This window comes from Leguminivora glycinivorella, chromosome 26 (genome assembly GCF_023078275.1).
Source record: "Leguminivora glycinivorella isolate SPB_JAAS2020 chromosome 26, LegGlyc_1.1, whole genome shotgun sequence".
NCBI lineage: Eukaryota > Metazoa > Arthropoda > Insecta > Lepidoptera > Tortricidae > Leguminivora > Leguminivora glycinivorella.
Window position 1 is genome coordinate 995,632 of NC_062996.1, and position 19,036 is coordinate 1,014,667.

Consider the following 19,036-nt stretch of genomic DNA (forward strand, 5'->3'; position numbering starts at 1 on the left):
TAACGGAGACCATTTCTCGAAGCTACGTCACAATTCACAAGTGATTGTCAATGTCTAATATGACAAGTTGGAAAGAGACTTCCGCTTGTAACTTGTAACTTTCAGTTTTGAGAAATGGGCCCCTGAGGCCCGTTTCTCGAAATGTACAAGCCTTGTATTACAAGTGTGTTTCCATGACAACCCATACGATTTCGAGTTCGCGCACTTGGCCCCAGGTAGCTGGATTCTTAGCTTTATCATTACATATATTTGACGACCGGTCTGGCGCAGTCGGTAGTGACCTTGCCTGCTACGCCGCGGTCCCGGGTTCGAATCCCGGTAAGGGCATTTATTTGTGTGATGAGCACAGATATTTGTTCCTGAGTCATGGATGTTTTCTATGTATATAAGTATTTATATATTATATATATCGTTGTCTGAGTACCTGCAACACAAGCCTTCTTGAGCTTACCGTGGGACTCAGTCAATCTGTGTAACAATGTCCTATAATATTTATTTATTTATCATATTTTTTATTTGTAAACAGTCAGTTTATAGATAAAGTACGTAACAGATATTGATAGCTCAGTTCGAATGATAGACGATTCTATGACACCGATACAAGGAGAACATACAAGGATAACGCTAACGAACGAGACGGTAAAAACAACCACATGTTAATGTCATATGTCATATGACACACGAAGACGATTCATACGGCGTTATGCTTCCAATTTTATCACATATCCATGTAGATAAAGCATCCGTCACGCTTTGGCAAGTACGAGACTGACAGATGTCTTATCCCCGTGGATAAGTGATAAAATTGGAAGCATGATACGCTGGCAGGTTGAAAATAAAACGACGTACACAAGATGATATGACGTCACTACCGAGGCACTGGTCCCACCAAATGCGAGCTATCGACGATAGAGACGAACAGAAGATAGTCTCTCCCGTGTAAATAAAAGAGACGCCATGATAGCGCGAGCGAGTTATAGTTCTCCGAGAGATGAACTATAAATCGCTCGCTCTCTCTTTTACTTTGGCCATTTTTCTCAAAGTTGTCCACCGCACTTTTTTATGGATTTGGAATTTTTTATGTGGTTTCCACTCGGAATCGCGAGCTCTTTCTATTCTAATAGTTTTGGAGATTTTCAAAAAAGTGTTCCGACTAACTCAGCTTTCAGACAAAAAAAAACTTTTTCCATTCCGTTACCACTTTTTCATACATTTTGTATGGCGGTAACGGAATGGAAGGTTCGAAAAAAATTGAAATCTTGGGACATTTTTTTCTCCTATCAGGATCGAAAGAGCTCGCGATTCTGAGTATTAATCGCGTAAAAAAATACCCATGTTACAAAAAAAGTGGGGTGGACAACTTTGAAAAAAAAAATGGTCCATTTACACGGGAGCCCATTTACAATCTTTTCTACCGCCGACAGCTTTTCGTTTTCGACCAGTGCCTCAAACAAGTACAAAAATAATACCCAAACACAGACAATGTTGAAACAACAGACGATCAGAATTAGCTGATGATGAAAATACAGAAGAGTACATCAAGTCACCACATTTGTAGCGGTACATATGAAACATATACCTTTACCAAAGATGGAATGAAAGACATACAAATTCGATTAGGTACCCAAGTAAGCGGTAGGCCTAAGACAGTTCACATTTCACAAGCCTAAGACACCACAGGGTCCCCAGAGACAGTTTAAAGATTTTTAAAACAAATTCAATCACGCTCGTCGTTCTACGCTCTTCTACTATTCACTTCAGTCATTCTATTACATTCTTTCAAGTCATGCCAATTTTCAAACAAAATATGTGAGTGTGCACGGGAAAACGTCCCACTTTGTCAATTGCTAAAAACCCGCTTTGTAATATAAATATACATGTAAATCTCGTCTTAATGGTAAGTGGCAACCGACAAAGTGGGACGTTTTACTAAACACACTCACATATTAAAACCGGTTTCGTTCTTTCGATCATCCTCCTTGCGTTATCCCGGCATTTGCCACGACAACTAATCCCAATATTTGGCGTAGGCACTAGTTTTTTATGAAAGCAACTGCCATCTGACCTTCCAACCCGAAGGGTAAACTAGACCTTATTGGTATTAGTCCGGTTTCCTCACGATGTTTTCCTTCACCGAAAAGCGACTGGCAAATATCAAATGACATTTCGCACATAAATTCCGAGAAACTCATTGGTGCGAGCCGGGTTCGAACCCGCGACCTCCGTAACGCAACTCGCACGTACTTACCGCTAGGCTACCAGCGCTTCCTTCTTTTTTCTTCTTCCTTCTCTTCGTTTCGTTCTTCTGCATAAACGTTTTTATATTCAACCGCTGATTATTAGCATTCATTTAATAAACTTCTCCTTCCAAAGTAGTCGGTTAGAAACTGGTTTCACACTTCAAATTCTTTCACTCGCTATTCAGTTTCTCCCTTCTACCCCCAACACCTGGTGAACTTTGCTCAGATGCCGCAGAACCCGCTAGGCGGGTTCTCCCCACACAAGCCGGCGGTTATAAACTACGACCAGTTTCTGACGTGGTGAGCAATTTTTTGTCTGGTAGTGGATGTGATAACAATTATCCACACAGCAGCTTCTTTTAAAGACTTTCTAAAATGTAAAAACCACTTCCGCACTTCAAACCCACTCGTCAGTCACAGTAGTATATTCCCTTTTTAACCCCTTCTTAGTACACCCCGTCAACCAATCCAATAGTAGAGTATTATATTTCTATGGACATAAAAAACCGGTTCCGCACTTCATATTCTTTCACGTGCTAATCTTTAACCCCATTTCCCTATCGTTTTTCTTGTTACCGATTCACACGCCACTCTTTCACCCCTATTGCCTCTTTAAGGTGGAATCACATCTATCAACATCGAGCCGCATTTTGTGTAAGAAATCGCTCGTTAGTTTGAACATGCAGTGATAGATAGATAAATGATTTATTGCCACAACATGGTCGCTACAATCTGTACCTTATAGTTTTTTTTTTAGCATGAATAAGTAGACGTTTGACCACGATCACACCTGATGGTAAGTGATGATGCGGTCTACGGTGGAGCACGCTTACCTGTGAGATACCTATTTACTCCTTTAAAGAGACCTGCATTGTAACTTAAAGTTATATGTAACCTATACAACATTTACAAGGAAATTTAACTTACAATCTAGGTATAAGTGACAAGTGGACAGTCTCAGCTATGTGCTGGAGGCTCACCTCAATGCGAGAATGCTTTTAGCTTTCCGATGCGTGTCTTCATGCTAACGAGCGACTTCTCATACACAAAACGCGTCTCGATGCTGATAGACGTGAGTTCACGCCGCTTGCTCAGAGCTCACTTCAAATCCTTTACGACTTACTTTTATTCTCCCTTTTACTTAATTTCCCCACACCTTTTACCCCTATTGCTTTTCTCTTTACCGTCACCATTCACGCGCTAACCTTCCACCCTTGTCTCTCTAGTCCCATGTTTACCTCTAACGACCTCCTAGTCACTTTTATTCTCCCTGTTACTTCATAACCTACACTTCTTTTCCCCCTATTGCCCTTCTCTTTACCTCTAACGACCCCCGCATGCACTCGCACGACGGTCACGGGAGTGACGGGCGGCGCGGGTGACATCACGGCCGAGGATGCGGTGGACCCGACTGGCGAGTCAAGGAACACTTCGTCGTCAGACAGGAGGTTCGGGTCCCGCGGCTCTTTGGGAATTGAGCCTGCGTTTAGGTTGGACCCATAATAGTACATTACGATTCGTGTGGAAAAAAGGAAGTTCGAAACAACTGCCGAGTTTTCAATCGACACGAGGTACGAATTTCCTTTTCGCACGTGTATCGTACGACGTTTATCAGTAAAGATGGCCGAAGTTTCGACCTCACATGAAATGAACCACTTCTCGCACTAGTGCGCAAAAAAGCACCATCTGTATATTGCTCTGGTATTATGTCCTGGATATTGCTCCGACTAATGTGGAAAATTGATGGCAATAATTGGGAAAATCCATACATTTTAAAAGGAGAAAAAATAAGACCCCAATCAAGAACAAATTGAAATGAAGAATAAGAAGGGAAGTTAAATAAAAACCACCCAGAAATTAGTAAGAATTAGTGCGATGGCTCTGGGAAAGATTTTTACAATATTCAACCAATTACTGAAACTAAATGACATTGTGCTTCTTTTTCTTTTCAAAAATTCCAGGTCTGTTATAAATCTTTCCCATTCCACAGTAAATAAAATAGTGCGGAAAAGTCACACATGTTTTAAAAATAAAAAGGTACTATATATTCAAATAAAATCAATAAGCGCTACTGACTGACGCAAATTCCACGAATAACAACTCAACTGAAACACTAGTACCTTTATATTTAAAAACGCCTCGTGATTTTCCATCACTTAACTCTTTCACAACCAAGAACGCGCCTAGTGGGCACTCGTGAACTTTGCTCAGATCGGACAACCCGCTGGGCGGGTTGTCGTTATACAAGGGGGCGGTTGTAAAGTGCGCAATTTTATGTCTGGTCGTGAATGTGTTAAGGGTGCTTGTCCTTAAAGTATTGCGCTTCTTACAAAAATAAATTATGCCAAAATTGATCTTATTACATATAAGGACTGATGAAAAACCACATGTGTTTGTTAAACCTTAGAAATGAAACTAAAATCCGTACTAACCTCGGGTCCGATCGGCATGTGACCGCTCGGCATGCAGAAAGTCTGTCGTGTCCACTACGAAGACATTTTACGTCAAACACATGCATTGAAAAAATAAAATAAAAACCGATCCGAGCTTACAGAGGACTCGCAATATGAACTTTGCTCAGAGAGAGAACCCGCTAGGCGGGTTGCCGCCATATAAGCGTAATTTTTTTATCCGATAGTGCACATGTTAATCGCTTTTGTAAACTCGCAACGGATGAAAATGTTACCAATAAGATATTAGAATGTACACGTTGATGAAAAATATAGTAAAGTTATTAAATATTAAGAATACATGAAAAGGGTTAGTAATACATAGTATAAAAAAACAAATAAATATATATAGATATATTTCTAAATGTACTCCTATGTTACTAAAGGGCTGTACTAAAACGGTAAAAATTAATGAAAATGGAACATGATTTTAAATCAAATAAAAAAAAATGGAAAACCAAACTTCCGGTAGCTTTCAAAACCGGTTTATTTTTCTATGAAATTTAGAGAAAAGAGTTGTAGAAAAGCCAAAATCAATTTAGGTATAATTTTGACAAATCCACAAAATCCGGCAAGTGGCAAAACCGGTTTTTACTAATTTTACTTACCGTTATTAAACCGGTTAAAAGCTTTGGCCGTCTTTTTGCTGGGCCTTCGGTGGAGGGTGCCTTTCGCCTTGTTTACCAAGTACGTGCAACGGTTTTTGAGGTTTTCTATACCTATGTTGTCATAAATAAATATATAAAATACATACATAAATATAACACATACATATATAAGATATAAAATATAACATATCAAATAACCATATAAGAATAGTCTTTTTTTATAATAAATATTTAAATAAATAAATGTAATTTCAAAACAGCATGTACAAAATAAAATCTTTTTGGTAACAGTAACTCATCCCTCCACTAAAAAAAAAGGAAAAAAAATCATGCACTTTAAAAAAGATCGTGCTTAATAAATTTGAAAAAAATCGTAATTTTAATATGGCAAAACGTCAAGTCGTTTTTCGATCCAATAAGTTTAATACAATTTAGATGTAATACAGAGACCGGCAATAATATCGCATAAAAAGAAGGCCGCAAAAAAATCTGAAACAGTTTTATATCTACTCGCAATAAGACACACGTCTTTCGCAACCAAGATCCCGCCTGGTAGGCACTCGTGAACTTTGTTCAGAGAGAGAACCCGCTAGGCGGGTTACCGCCATATAAGGGCCATTTTTTTATCTGATAGTGAATATGTTAATCGCTTTTGTAAAGTTTTATATCTACAGCGATAAGGGTGTGTCAGATATTTATGGAGCCTTCTTTCTGTACCATATTACTGCCGGTGACTGTACCATTATTTTCCTATTATTAAGTATTTATAAATACATATATACATTTCTATACAGAAACAACTGTCATTTTGCCTGTGAATAAAATTTGTAAAAAGCTACTAAATCTTGCATGTAGTTAAAAAAATAACTAAGTGATAATTTGGAGTGAAAATATTTTTTTTTTAGGTAAATTGGGTAATAACTCACCATCGCTCAACACGACCTCTGGCTGACTTCTCACCGGCACTTGCTTCGTCTCTATTCTGAGGACGCGGTGCTCTGAAAAAAAAAACGAATTTAATAATTAAGTATAACTTTTTAGACCGTGCGACTGATTTTTGAATTTCGAACGCTCTAACTCGCCGTTCGAATGTCTGTTGGCCGCTGTACACACATGGCCAACAGTTCCACCAACCCCCTTGGCCATGTGTGTAGAGGGCTACTTGGCCGTAAGTTGGCAGTTGGCGCTTGCGCTTGCCGGCCAACCGATTCGTGTCGGTTTTTTGTCCACACATCAAAGGATCTTGGCGCCAATGGCCAACTGCGTTTACACGTTGGCGCTTCATTCAGTTGGACGTCAGCCGTCAGAGAGGACAGTAGTGATATATTTACGAAAATAATAAGTTTATCTATGCCAATAATAGTGTAGATTTTAGGAAATAAAATAACCTTGCAAATGTTTAATGTATTTCCTAAAAAAGATAAATGTTCTTATCAGAATATTCAAAAAATTGTTAATATTGCAAATAATTTAATTTTACTACGGGGTTATTATTTTTTAATATTTTTTTTCTGACAACGTCTATGACCAAGAATTTCCTAGATTTTTTCATTACACGTCCATCTTTCATGAAGAGCCAATGCCAAGTGATTGGTTCGCCAATGTGTAAACAGCGGCTCTTATCTTGGCCAAGGGGTTTCACAAAGGGCTGGTGGAACCGTTGGCCATGTGTGTACAGGGGCCATGTGGAAAACGACGTAATGCTATTTTTGAAAAAAGAACGTGTCTAGTAATTTAAAATCTGATGGTACTGACCAATCGTTTTATATGACGACCGTGCGAAGCAGGGCGGGTGTCAAGATTTTTAAGTGTTATGTTTTATAAGAAAACTAGTTTTTGCTCGCGGTTTCGCTCGCGTTAAATTGGAAAAAAGCGGAATACTCCATACAATAATCCACCCCCCATTTAAGGGAAGAGGGGCATAGAAAAAGACCAAAAGTAGCCTGTCTCCACTTAAAAAAATCACGTCAATTCGTCGCTCCGTTTTGCCGTGAAAGACGGCCAAACAAACAGACACACACTTTCCCATTTATTAGTATGGATTAGAATGGTTGATTGATCAGGTCACACTGGTTTTCTCAAATTTTTTTCTCTCTGATTTTGAAAAAAAAAAGAAAATAAAAAAGCTAAGGCATGTAAGCACTAAATAACAACAACAACAACAACAAACAAATATTGGAGACACCTTACACAGATCAACTTAGCCCCAAACTAAGCAAAGCTTGTACTATGGGTGCTGAGCGACGATATATACATACTTAAATAAATAAATACATACTTATATACATAGAAAACATCCATGACTCAAGCACAAATATCTGTGCTCATCACTCACATAAATACCCTTACCGGGATTCGAACCCAAGACCGCGGCTTAGCAGGCAGGGTCACTAACGACTGAGCCAAACCGGTCGTCAAATATCCATACTAATATTATAAATGGGAAAGTGTGTGTCTGTTTGTTTGTCCGTCTGTCACGGCAAAAGGGAGCGACGATGATCGTGATTTTTTAAGTGAAGATAGTTGAAGGGATGGAGAGTGACATAGGCTACTTTCTGTCTCTTTCTAACGCGAGCGAAGCCGCGGGCAAAAGCTAGTAATAAATATAGTACCGTCTCGCGACTCCTCCTCGGTTTCGGTGGCGCTGGCCGGCGAGGTGATCTGCGCGGCGCTGATGGCTTCGGATTCGGACAGGTCCGTGTCGTCTGAAATATTCAAATGCACACATTACAGCACATATTGAGGTTGCGTTTGTTTCGGAGGAGTCTTTATATTGAGGGTTAAAGCTCGGCTACACATGCGCGTTTTGATGGCGTAGGCGGAGCGGTAACCAAGCGCAACGATAGCGGTGCGCCCAGCGGACGCCGGCGGGAACTAACGAGCGCGGATTGCGAGTACGCTATCAAAACGCTTTATGTGTGGAGGAGGCTTTATGGCCAGTTGCACCAACCACTGATGAACATGACGCACTGGCCCCACCGCGAGCTAGTAAACTATGAGCTATCGGCTATAAAAACGAACAAGGGATAATCACTCCCGTGTAAATAAAAGAGACACGGCGATATTGATAGCTCACCGCCGGGCGAGTAACTATGAACGTCGCCGTGTCTCTCCTGACGCAGCTAGATCATATAACTGCCTTAGAATAAAATTTAGACAATACGCTTTAAGAGTGATAGACGGTTTGATGCAACTGATCCTTAATCTCCAAGAACCTGGCGGGTGCTTCTCTATGTCTGCGTCGGTGACTGCTCTCAACTCTGTACACGGACGTGTCCTGTACGGGACATGTTGTGACGTGTTACTCACAGTCGGGGCGGGCGCGGCGCTCCACCTGGCGCCGGTACTCCTCTATGTCGCCGTCGGTGACGTGTTCGAACGGGTTGCGCGCGTAGGGGGCGCTGTACACGGTCGCGTTGTGCTGGTGGCCGCGTTGGATGATGCCCTTGGACGCTGCGCCCATTAGGACCTGAGAGAAACATCATGTTGTTAAAAATGGCCAAATTGCCTAAATTTGACTGAAAAATGTGTTGGATTAGTTAAAAATCGATGCAAAACAGAGTAATTCTAATAGGGAATATTACGCAACACTTTGTGCAATGCAATAGTAAACTGAATGACTGACTGACGAGTTCCTTAGGCTCTGTCTTGAATTTCCATTTGGTGTACTACGGTCAATTGCCAGTCAATTAATGATGTGTTTACTTAGGGCATACAAACTCACCACATGATCCCCGGTGTGTGTGTTCACAGCATCCTCGCCTACAAGTTTGCTGGCTTCATCCCAAGTGACTCCCTCTAGGATGTGCGACTGCGGGCCGGCGCTGATCTTATCCGCGCGGCGGTTATCCTTGATCTGGCGATGTCAGTACAGTTATCAGTTATTTAGGTTAAATTTGATATATTGCATTACTTTTGTGTGACTTTCCATCAGACGGCCTTTATGCTTTCTGTGTAGTAGGGACCTTTTAATATGAAACTCTAACAGAAATTCTAAGAGTGTATTCTGTTAGTAATTACAATTTCAATAATCCGTGCTACAAGCATGTGTATCCGGGGTACGCGATACAAATTTAACACGTTCAAAAACTTCTTTGGCTTAAATGATGGCGCAGCCCTACCCAATCCTTCCTCCACTTCATAAATTTCCCTGTTTTGTTGATGCTTTGATACGTATTTGTAATATTTGTAACTATCTTTTTGTAAATAAATATTATCCACATTCTAATTCTGTTAGTGACCGTAGTTAGTCACAAGCAAAATTTTGCTTAAAAGAAAATCCCGACCTCTATGTCTAACTCCTATTACGAAACTATGGAAACAACATGAAATAAAACTATGGAAACGGATTAAATCGCGTATAATGAATCGACATTTCGAACTCTTTACAGCGTTCGTGTCGCGATTTAATCCGTTTCATAGCTTTTTATTTCATGAGTAACTATTGCGGTAACCAAAGACAATACTATGGGAACAAATCAAATTATATCAACCAAAAAAACTTTTTTCATATTTTATCTTTCAATAAAGTAATATAATGGAAAATTAAGGTCCATCTGTGGTGGAACGACACATTTAATAAAGCACTACTTATTAATTTATTACTGAAATACAGCTCGAATAAGTACTAAACCAATACTTAAGATGATTTATTAACGAACAAGGTCAAAAATATGCAATGATTGTGAAACCATCATACAATCAGTAAATAAGTCGATACCTAATTTAAAAAAACCACATTTTTTTTTGCAAAACAACCGGTTAATTTCAAGTTAAATCGGTTACAATTCAATTTTTGTTGAACCGGTTAAGTACTTTCTTAAATACCATATATATTAATAATTCAAATGCTACATACCTGCTGTTGTAATGCCTTGAACTCCTTAGGATTGGTATTCTTAGGCACAAACTGTAGCGTGTCAATTTTGACCGGCGTGCTCGAATGCGCGGGCGAACCATCTTGCACCCACTGCCATAGTCCAATTCAGGTCGTAACGCGAGTGGGGGGAAAAGAAAAAAGTCATATGTAAAAATGTTGCCAGAAAACAGGTTAAGGACAGGATGTAATAAATAAAAGTGTGCAAATATAAATTGTGTGGTGAATAAAATAATGGCTTTTTTTACCTGGTTACATCGAGCATGTACAGTATTTTTTTTAAATAAAAATCGCCAGATATCATGCAATCATGCTTGGAAAAATCATAAGCGGAAAAAAATAGTTATTTGTTATACAAGGGGGCAAAGTTGTATTTTAACGCCGAGTGTGGAATTGAAAAACGAGCAAGTGAAAGGATTCTATAGTTGAACCACGAGCGAAGCGAGTGGTTCGAGAATAGAATCCTGAACTTGCGAGTTTTTTAACACACGAGAAGTAAAATACATTTGCACCCGAGTGTAACACAAAACTTTTCCCCTCACTATAGCGAGGAAACTACAATGCAAAAAATGCGTTTATCACTGCTTCCAGTAGTTCCACAGGTGGTAAATCATCTTTATTACTAGATTCACCTACTTTTATCAATTTTAAAGCAGTTAATTTGACTTTATTCAAGGTCAAATTACTTTACCCACTAGTGGATAAAATGCGTTTTTACCCGCTGGTATTAAAGGACAAAACACGTGTTTCCGAGCTAGTGAGGGGAAAATGTATTTTAAATGTTATTTAAGCATATTATAAGATTTTTGTGATCATATCTAACCTCGAAAAAAACTAAATCAAGAAAGAGAAAAATTCCGTTTTTTTTAACAACATTGACTGTTTCCATGTAGTTTTAATAAGCAAATTTGATTTTCAATATGGAACCTTGCAAATCGCATTATTATTATTTTTGCTGCTAACATGCGATGTGTAAAAGTGTTAAACCGGTTACTTTTTAACCGGTTCTGTATTACCGGTTATCTCCCTAAAGTGGGTAAAACAATTTAGGTGCTAAATTAAAACGTGCAAAAACGAAAAATCTCAAAAGAGGAAAAGGGGGTGCAAGGAGAGGAAATGCGGCAACACTTTTACCAATGTAACCTTTTTTTATTCCCTACACTGTACAAACTCGATATGATACCAGGGTAAATATGAAATGCTGTTGATATATTTTTGATAACTTAGTACAAGCGTTATATATAATAATGTTAGGATGTATATCGTATAGTCTTATTAGTCTAATCTGGTTCTTCTATTCATAAGTATTACAAGTACAGTCAACCAATTGGAACCCTAGGCCACTGTAGAACTATGTCATAGTGACGTTATAAATCATACTATAAGAAATCTCTTCCTGATTGTCATTTTGACATGGTTGTAGAGTGGCCTCAGTGGTTCCAATTGGTTGACTATACATCTAAATATTTTCCAACCTGTCTAAAAAGCCTTGGAACATGAACTATAATACCGACCGGTATTATAGTTCGTTGACGATCGGTCTGGCGCAGTCGGTAGTGACCCTGCCTGCTGCGCCGCGGTCCCGGGTTCGAATCCCGGTAAGGGCATTTATTTGTGTGATGAGCACAGATATTTGTTCCTGAGTCATGGATGTTTTTCTATGTATATAAGTATTTACATATTATATATATCGTTGTCTGAGTACCCACAACACAAGCCTTCTTGAGCTTACCGTGGGCCTCGGTAAATCTGTGTAAGAATGTCCTATGTCCTATAATAATATAATAAAAACGTGGAACTATAATTTGAAAAAATCTGCTTCCGGCAGGACTTGAACCCGCATCAACCGCAGACCGGGCGGCCGCTCCTAACCAATTGAGCTAAGGAAGCCGCGTTAGTGCGTTTTCACACTATCCGATCCGATATCGGATGTAGGACCGATATCCCATACATTTAAGCCGCCATCTTCGATTTTTGCCTCTGCAATCCTTCCGGCATCCGATATCGGAAAATGTGAAAACGCACTCAGACTGTCGCAAATCATTTCATTTCTTTGGGTTAACTTTCAATGGCCCCTGCCATTAGGAGTCGACAGAGAACTGAAAAATCCCTAAAGACAGAACCAGACAGACACACATACAAATATATGTAGATAAACCATACGTTGCCCAGAATCGACGACCAACTTGTTAGAGGAAGCGAGATGAAGAAAATAAACCAAGTGATAGAAAGAGAAAGAAAGTACCCGGAAAATAATAGTAAGGTTTTTTTTTTCTAAATACTTTTAACACGCACTTTCAAGATTTTTTTAAACATTTTACAAGTTTTTAACTAAAATATGATAGTAGATATATAATCCATTTTTATAACGATATTAGGGTAAAATTTATAATTAAAAACAGACGGAATAATGCAGTTATTTTGGATAGTTAAAAATTGCTTATTGTAAAAAAAATGGTTAAAAAATGTAAAAATATGTTGAAATAAGCTTTAAAAATCATAAAAAAACTAAAATGGATCTATCAGATTAAATTATCCCAAATGTGTATACATATTGGGGCGTTGCTTATTTTATAAAAGTTATAACGTTATATGTCTCACCCCCCTAAGTTCTGTGGTACTAAAAAACGTTTGTATTTTTTTTTTTCAGAATTTTCCGTTACGTTTTACGGCTCAGCCACGACATCGGTCTAAGCGCGACAGCGGGGAGCGGCGGCCATACATTGGAGCGAGACACAGCGATGGGACTTTTCACTCGCACGTAGGGCTGCCGCTCACCGCTGTCGCGCTTAGACCATTGTCGTGGCTAGGCCGTTAGGGGTCGCTGCACATTGAAAATACCACACATAGAAGACATTAAAATCGAATTCTAAGCCCTAGTATTATTGTATAAATGGGTACTATAATTTCGTCTTGAACCGGATCAATCACGTTAAGATTTAAAATCACTAGATTTTTACACAAAAGAAGAGCTGGGAGAGCCCGTTGAGAAACAAAATTTTTTGAACCATTTTCGACACAAATAAGTAAATCAATTAAATAAATTTAGTCTGATTCTGTACCTCACCAATGTAGCTAAAAAGTATAGAAATGATTGAATTTCCCCTTATATTACCCAGAAAGCTTATAATTAACTTAATAATAGTAACTTTAACTTTACCCTGCAAAAAATAGTGCTTTAACAAGCCCCATAACCAAGCTTCCTTATTTGCGTTACGTGCGGAAAAGTATTTAGAAAAAAAAAAGTGTTTAAAAATAAAAATCGGACTCAAAAGTATTACCTCTTCGTTGTTAGCGTCGACCCACTGCAAAACATTATTACATTAGTCACAAAAACATTATTATTATTTAAAAAAAAACATTAAAATAACACATTTAGTTATAAAAAACATGTCAAAAGCATTTCACGAGTGTGAGAAGCCAGTGAAAGATTATTTTCTCGTATATTTTATTGATTTGTAAACATATATAACTCTATAAGCACAATTATATGTGAAGCGAAGGTATATCCCGGTTTACACAAAACAACAGATTTTATTTGGACATAAGTTGTACAGTCATATAGTCATATCCGAGCCACACCTAGGACAATAGCGACCAAATATATGTAAGAGGAGCGTTCCTACGCACACAGTCTTAGCTCGTGTCAGGTGAACGCGTACCACGCTTGTATACGAGTGAGTGACAGGTCGACTGGTCATACTGCGTCAGAGTGGTAATCACAAATATCTAAACATGTTGAAATAACCTCCATTGTCAAGGCGATAAGGTGTGTTCAGATATTTTTGCGGCCGCTCGGATATACAGTATGTAAACTAACGAAAACTATTTACTGTAACCCGTAAATGTCCAGGTGATACTGAGAAACTTTTGCTATGGGACCAACACCCAAAACGCGAATAAAAATTTACTCTCCCATAGGAAATACTTACTTACTATAAAATAAAACTACCTATGAAACTGTCAGAAGATATTTTCGTGATTTCGGGGTTGATCCCATAGTAAAAGTTTCTCAGTATCACCTGGACATTTACGGGTTACAGTAAATGGTTTTCGTTAGTTTACATACTGTATATGATGCCGACTGACAACGATTTTCTACATAAGTTTGAAAAATTGTTGTTTTTGTGACAACCCTATCATAATAAATAGGGTGACCAAAAGCGTTGCATAAAAACGGGATATCCTTTTTTTTAAACCTCAAATCATACACACAATAGCAATAAGCATTATAATGATTATAATAAAACACGTTAAATATATTAATATCTGATTAAAATATCTCTCTACTAAACTAAAATCGTTTCGATGCTCAATTATTGATTAAAAATTGCAAACGTCAAAAAACTTTTTAGTAAAGATTTTTGAGCCATTTTGAGCGAACCTGCTGTTATTGTGGAATTATTTATTTAACCAATTACTGTAATACAGGGAATGTAGAATATCAATAAGGATAACATTTCTCTCTATTGCCTATTAATATGACAACCATTTAAATAATATAAAAATGTAGAAATAGGCACAAAACAACTACATTTAAAAAGAAAAGCACAACCCCAGCCTCGTAAAGAAAATAGTATAAAAAATAATAAAAATAGTAAAAAAGAAAACTCGTGGAATGTCCTAGAATAATAATAATAATTGTCACCGTAGTTGTGACTGTGACCATAGAAGTAATAAAAGTACGTAATTCTAAACATCTTAAAACAAACATGAATTGTGATGATTTTTGGAGTTATATTCTCAAACCAGACATAAATATTTTTTTAATATCCAACAATATCATTATTTTACTCACCACACAAAAGCGATACAAATTCAAAATTTACAAAATAATCTTTGCCAAAAATATAAAATATCTCAAACGACCCTTGACTATTAAGGTATCCCCAAACCTCCGAATTTCCGCGTCGATAGGTTTGGGAAAACCCAGGGTGACCAAAATTCTATATAGACCGAGACTATACCTAAAGCGTAACTAATAGACAACTAGTGTCTATTCTAAAATATGTTGACGAGTATTTTTTGTCGATGGAGCTTGCCCACACACAATACTAGTTTCAGATGTTTTTTTTTGTCGACATTCTTGTCTCATTCAGTTTTAATTACTCACAATGATATCAATCTAATAACGATTTGACGTTGTAATTCATCAGTTTCTAAACTTCTGAAATTCCAAAAAGTCATGTCTCAAAGAAAGGAAAAAATACAGCAATTTGTGTTGTTAGATTTTAAAGAGGATGGGATGGTATCATTTAATACAGCATTTCGACTCACTGCCGCCGTCTGATTTGATCACAAATATTCTGGGTGGACCCAATATTCTTTAAATTCAAGTGACATATGGCTACATTTTGTACAGAGCCTACTACATTTCACAATATTAGAATGGTCACCAAAAGTTAATTTTGATAAAGGGTTAGCAAATCGTAAGAGTCTCCAGCACTTGACCTTCTGATACACGTTGGGGGAGTTGAGAGACACTTATTGAACTAATATTTTAGTCATAAAATTAGTTTTGTGTGGAGAAAAGTAATGCAGTAGCGAGCCTACTCAGCCGACAAGGTCGCCATGCATGTTTTTTTTATCAAGTTTGTTACAGTTTATCAGTCCTCTGGTGTACCAAGGTCACAGAAATGTGCAGCAGTGAGCCTACTCAGCCTTGAAGATGTTTTTTTATCAAGTTTGTTACAGTTTCTAGGCCCGCTCCGGTACCAGGGCCGAAGAAGTGTGAGGCAGTGTCTACTCGGCCTCGAGACGGAGGTATTCTACCTTGGTGATCTTCTTAGGGTCGGTGGTGCCCGTCTCCAGCACTTCCACCTTCTGGTACACGTTGGGGGAGTTGATAGACTTACACTTATTGAAGTTATTGAACTGATATTTTTTTTGTTCAAAAAATTAGTTTTGTGTGGAAAAAAGTACAGTAGTGAGTCTACTTAGCCCTAGATTCTCTAGAAGATCGCTATGCATATTTTTTTTATCAAGTTTGTTACAGTTTATCAGGCCACTGACGTACAGTCAGCAGCAGAAGTTCCGTAGCGGGCAAGGTGTTCAAAATGAACTTGACACGATCTTATTTTTAAGACAATAAGAGCGTGTTACGATCATTGTGAACACCTTGCCCGCTACGGAACTTCTGCTGCTGACTGTACCAGGGCCTCGGAAATGTGCAGCAGTGAGCCTACTCAGCCTTGAAGATGTTTTTTTATCAAGTTTGTTACAGTTTATCAGGCCACTGACGTACCAGGGCCTCAGAAATATGCAGCAGTGAGCCTACTCAGCCTTGAAGATGTTTTTTTTATCAAGGTTGTTTAGTTTATAGGCCCGCTCCGGTACCAGGGCCTCAGAAGTGTTAGGCAGTGTCTACTCGGCCTCGAGACGGAGGTATTCTACCTTGGTGATCTTCTTGGGGTCGGTGGTGCCCGTCTCCAGCACTTCCACCTTCTGGTACACGTTGGGGGAGTTGAGAGACTTACACTTATTGATGTTATTGAACTGATATTTTTTTTTGTTCAAAAAATTAGTTTTGTGTGGAGAAGTAACGCAGTAGTGAGTGTACTTAGCCCTAGATTCCCTAGAAGATCGCTATGCATATGTTTTTATCAAGTTTGTTACAGTTTATCAGGCCACTGACGTACCAGGGCCTCAGAAATATGCAGCAGTGAGCCTACTCAGCCTTGAAGATGTTTTTTATCAAGTTTGTCACAGTTCATAGGCCCGCTCCGGTACCAGGGCCTCAGAAGTGTGAGGCAGTGTCTACTCGGCCTCGAGACGGAGGTATTCTACCTTGGTGATCTTCTTGGGGTCGGTGGTGCCCGTCTCCAGCGCTTCCACCTTCTGGTACACGTTGGGGGAGTTGAGAGACTTACACTTATTGATGTTATTGAACTGATATTTTTTTTTGTTCAAAAAATTAGTTTTGTGTGGAGAAGTAACGCAGTATTGAGTGTACTTAGCCCTAGATTCCCTAGAAGATCGCTATGCATATGTTTTTATATCAAGTTTGTTACAGTTTATCAGGCCACTGACGTACCAGGGCCTCAGAAATATGCAGCAGTGAGCCTACTCAGCCTTGAAGATGTTTTTTTATCAAGTTTATTACAGTTTATAGACCCGCTGATGTACCAGGGCGACAGAAGTGTGAGGCAGTGTCTACTCGGCCTCGAGACGGAGGTATTCTACCTTGGTGATCTTCTTGGGGTCGGTGGTGCCCGTCTCCAGCACTTCCACCTTCTGGTAGACGTTGGGGGAGTTGAGCCAGCGCGTGCGCTCTCCCACCTTGCCGCTGCCCTTCTTCCAGATGCTGTCAACAAATATTCAATTATTATATTCAATTTCACTGCGCGACTGGTTGACGTAACTGGTGACCGAAGAGCTGACGACTTCCTCGCACAACGTATCGGCACAGCGAGGAAATGTCGCTAACATGTTGGGTACAATACCTCGAGAGCTTATTTTGGATATATAAGTTAGGTATTAAGTTTTTTATTCGTTTCAGTTTTCTTATACATATTACAAGTTCTTTTTGAGAGAGAAAACTTACCCTTGTCGGTAGAGCTCCTCCTCTTCAAGCAGGTATCCCAGAGAAGAGACAGCTGGCGGCACTTCCACGTCGTTCTTGGGTTTCGGCACCTCGTTCTGAAAAATCGAAATCGTTTCATCTTACGTACTTACTCCACTCTATCGATGTCGACTAAGAAGGATATTCTTGAGTTTCACATTAAAGTAAACATAAAGCGTTTCTTGTTGCGATGGATGTGTGGTGTGACAATACTGGATAGGATTCGGAATGAGTATATAAGAGGAAGCCTGAAAGTAGCGCCAGTGACAGAGAAATTGAGAGGAAGTAGATTAGCATGGTATGGGCATGTAATGCGGAGGGATGAAAGCAATGTTATAAAACGAGTGGTAAATATGAAAGTGGATGGATACAATGGTAGTGGAAGGCCTAAGAAAAGATGGATGGAATGTGTGAACAACGATATGAGAGTGAAAGGTATTAGTATGGAAATGACGGCTGATAGAGAGAAATGGAGGAAGATGATCTGCTGCGCCGACCCCAAATAATGGGAAAAGGGCAAGGGAATGATGATAAAGCGTTTCTTGTTTAGAATTTCTACTTAATTTAGATGTGCCTATATTCCCAAACGGGGTAGGCAGACTACATGAAACTGGTCAAGATTCAGTGCCACACAGAGCAAATAAGGGGCTAAAAGAGAACGAAATCATAATATTGCAGTAACAGGTTGTTAGCAAATCGCCTGAAAATTAAGGCTATGCCACTCTAATTCATTATTTTTTTTATTTCGTAAGACTTACACGCCGTACTAGCACGAAAACCATCTTCAAAGACATATGTAACTCCGTATAGACAGATAAAGTCTAAGAAAAAAACCGGCCAAGAGCGTGTCGAGCCACGCTCAGTGTAGGGTTCCGTAGTTTTCCGTATTTTTCTCAAAAACTACTGAACCTATCAAGTTCAAAACAATTTTCCTAGAAAGTCTTTATAAAGTTCTACTTTTCTGATTTTTTTCATATTTTTTAAACATATGGTTCAAAAGTTAGAGGGGGGGGACGCACTTTTTTTTCCTTTAGGAGCGATTATTTCCGAAAATATTAATATTATCAAAAAACGATCTTAGTAAACCCTTATTCATTTTTAAATACCTATCCAACAATATATCACACGTTGGGGTTGGAATGAAAAAAAACATCAGCCCCCACTTTACATGTAGGGGGGGTACCCTAATAAAACATTTTTTTCCATTTTTTATTTTTGCACTTTGTCGGCGTGATTGATATACATATTGGTACCAAATTTCAGCTTTCTAGTGCTAACGGTTACTGAGATTATCCGCGGAC

At 38.8% G+C, this 19,036-nt stretch overlaps 1 protein-coding gene across 7 annotated transcripts in view; it reads right to left on the bottom strand.

Annotated features, from left to right (window-relative positions):
• The window catches only part of LOC125240053 (protein hu-li tai shao), a 132,919-nt gene that overhangs the window by 10,275 nt on the left and 103,608 nt on the right, over positions 1 to 19,036 (bottom strand). For 2 of the 7 annotated variants that reach the window (XM_048147885.1, XM_048147886.1), the window contains 10 exons: positions 17,718 to 17,812; positions 17,357 to 17,477; positions 13,456 to 13,479; positions 10,157 to 10,267; positions 9,023 to 9,154; positions 8,608 to 8,767; positions 7,911 to 8,003; positions 6,225 to 6,296; positions 4,673 to 4,726; positions 3,562 to 3,720 (listed from right to left, as the gene is read on the bottom strand). In XM_048147885.1, the coding sequence (XP_048003842.1) occupies positions 3,562 to 3,720; positions 4,673 to 4,726; positions 6,225 to 6,296; positions 7,911 to 8,003; positions 8,608 to 8,767; positions 9,023 to 9,154; positions 10,157 to 10,267; positions 13,456 to 13,479; positions 17,357 to 17,477; positions 17,718 to 17,812 (1,021 nt within the window). The remainder of the gene's footprint in view (positions 1 to 3,561; positions 3,721 to 4,672; positions 4,727 to 6,224; positions 6,297 to 7,910; positions 8,004 to 8,607; positions 8,768 to 9,022; positions 9,155 to 10,156; positions 10,268 to 13,455; positions 13,480 to 17,356; positions 17,478 to 17,717; positions 17,813 to 19,036) is intronic. The other 5 variants (XM_048147887.1, XM_048147888.1, XM_048147890.1 and 2 more) reach the window with 5 other exon arrangements.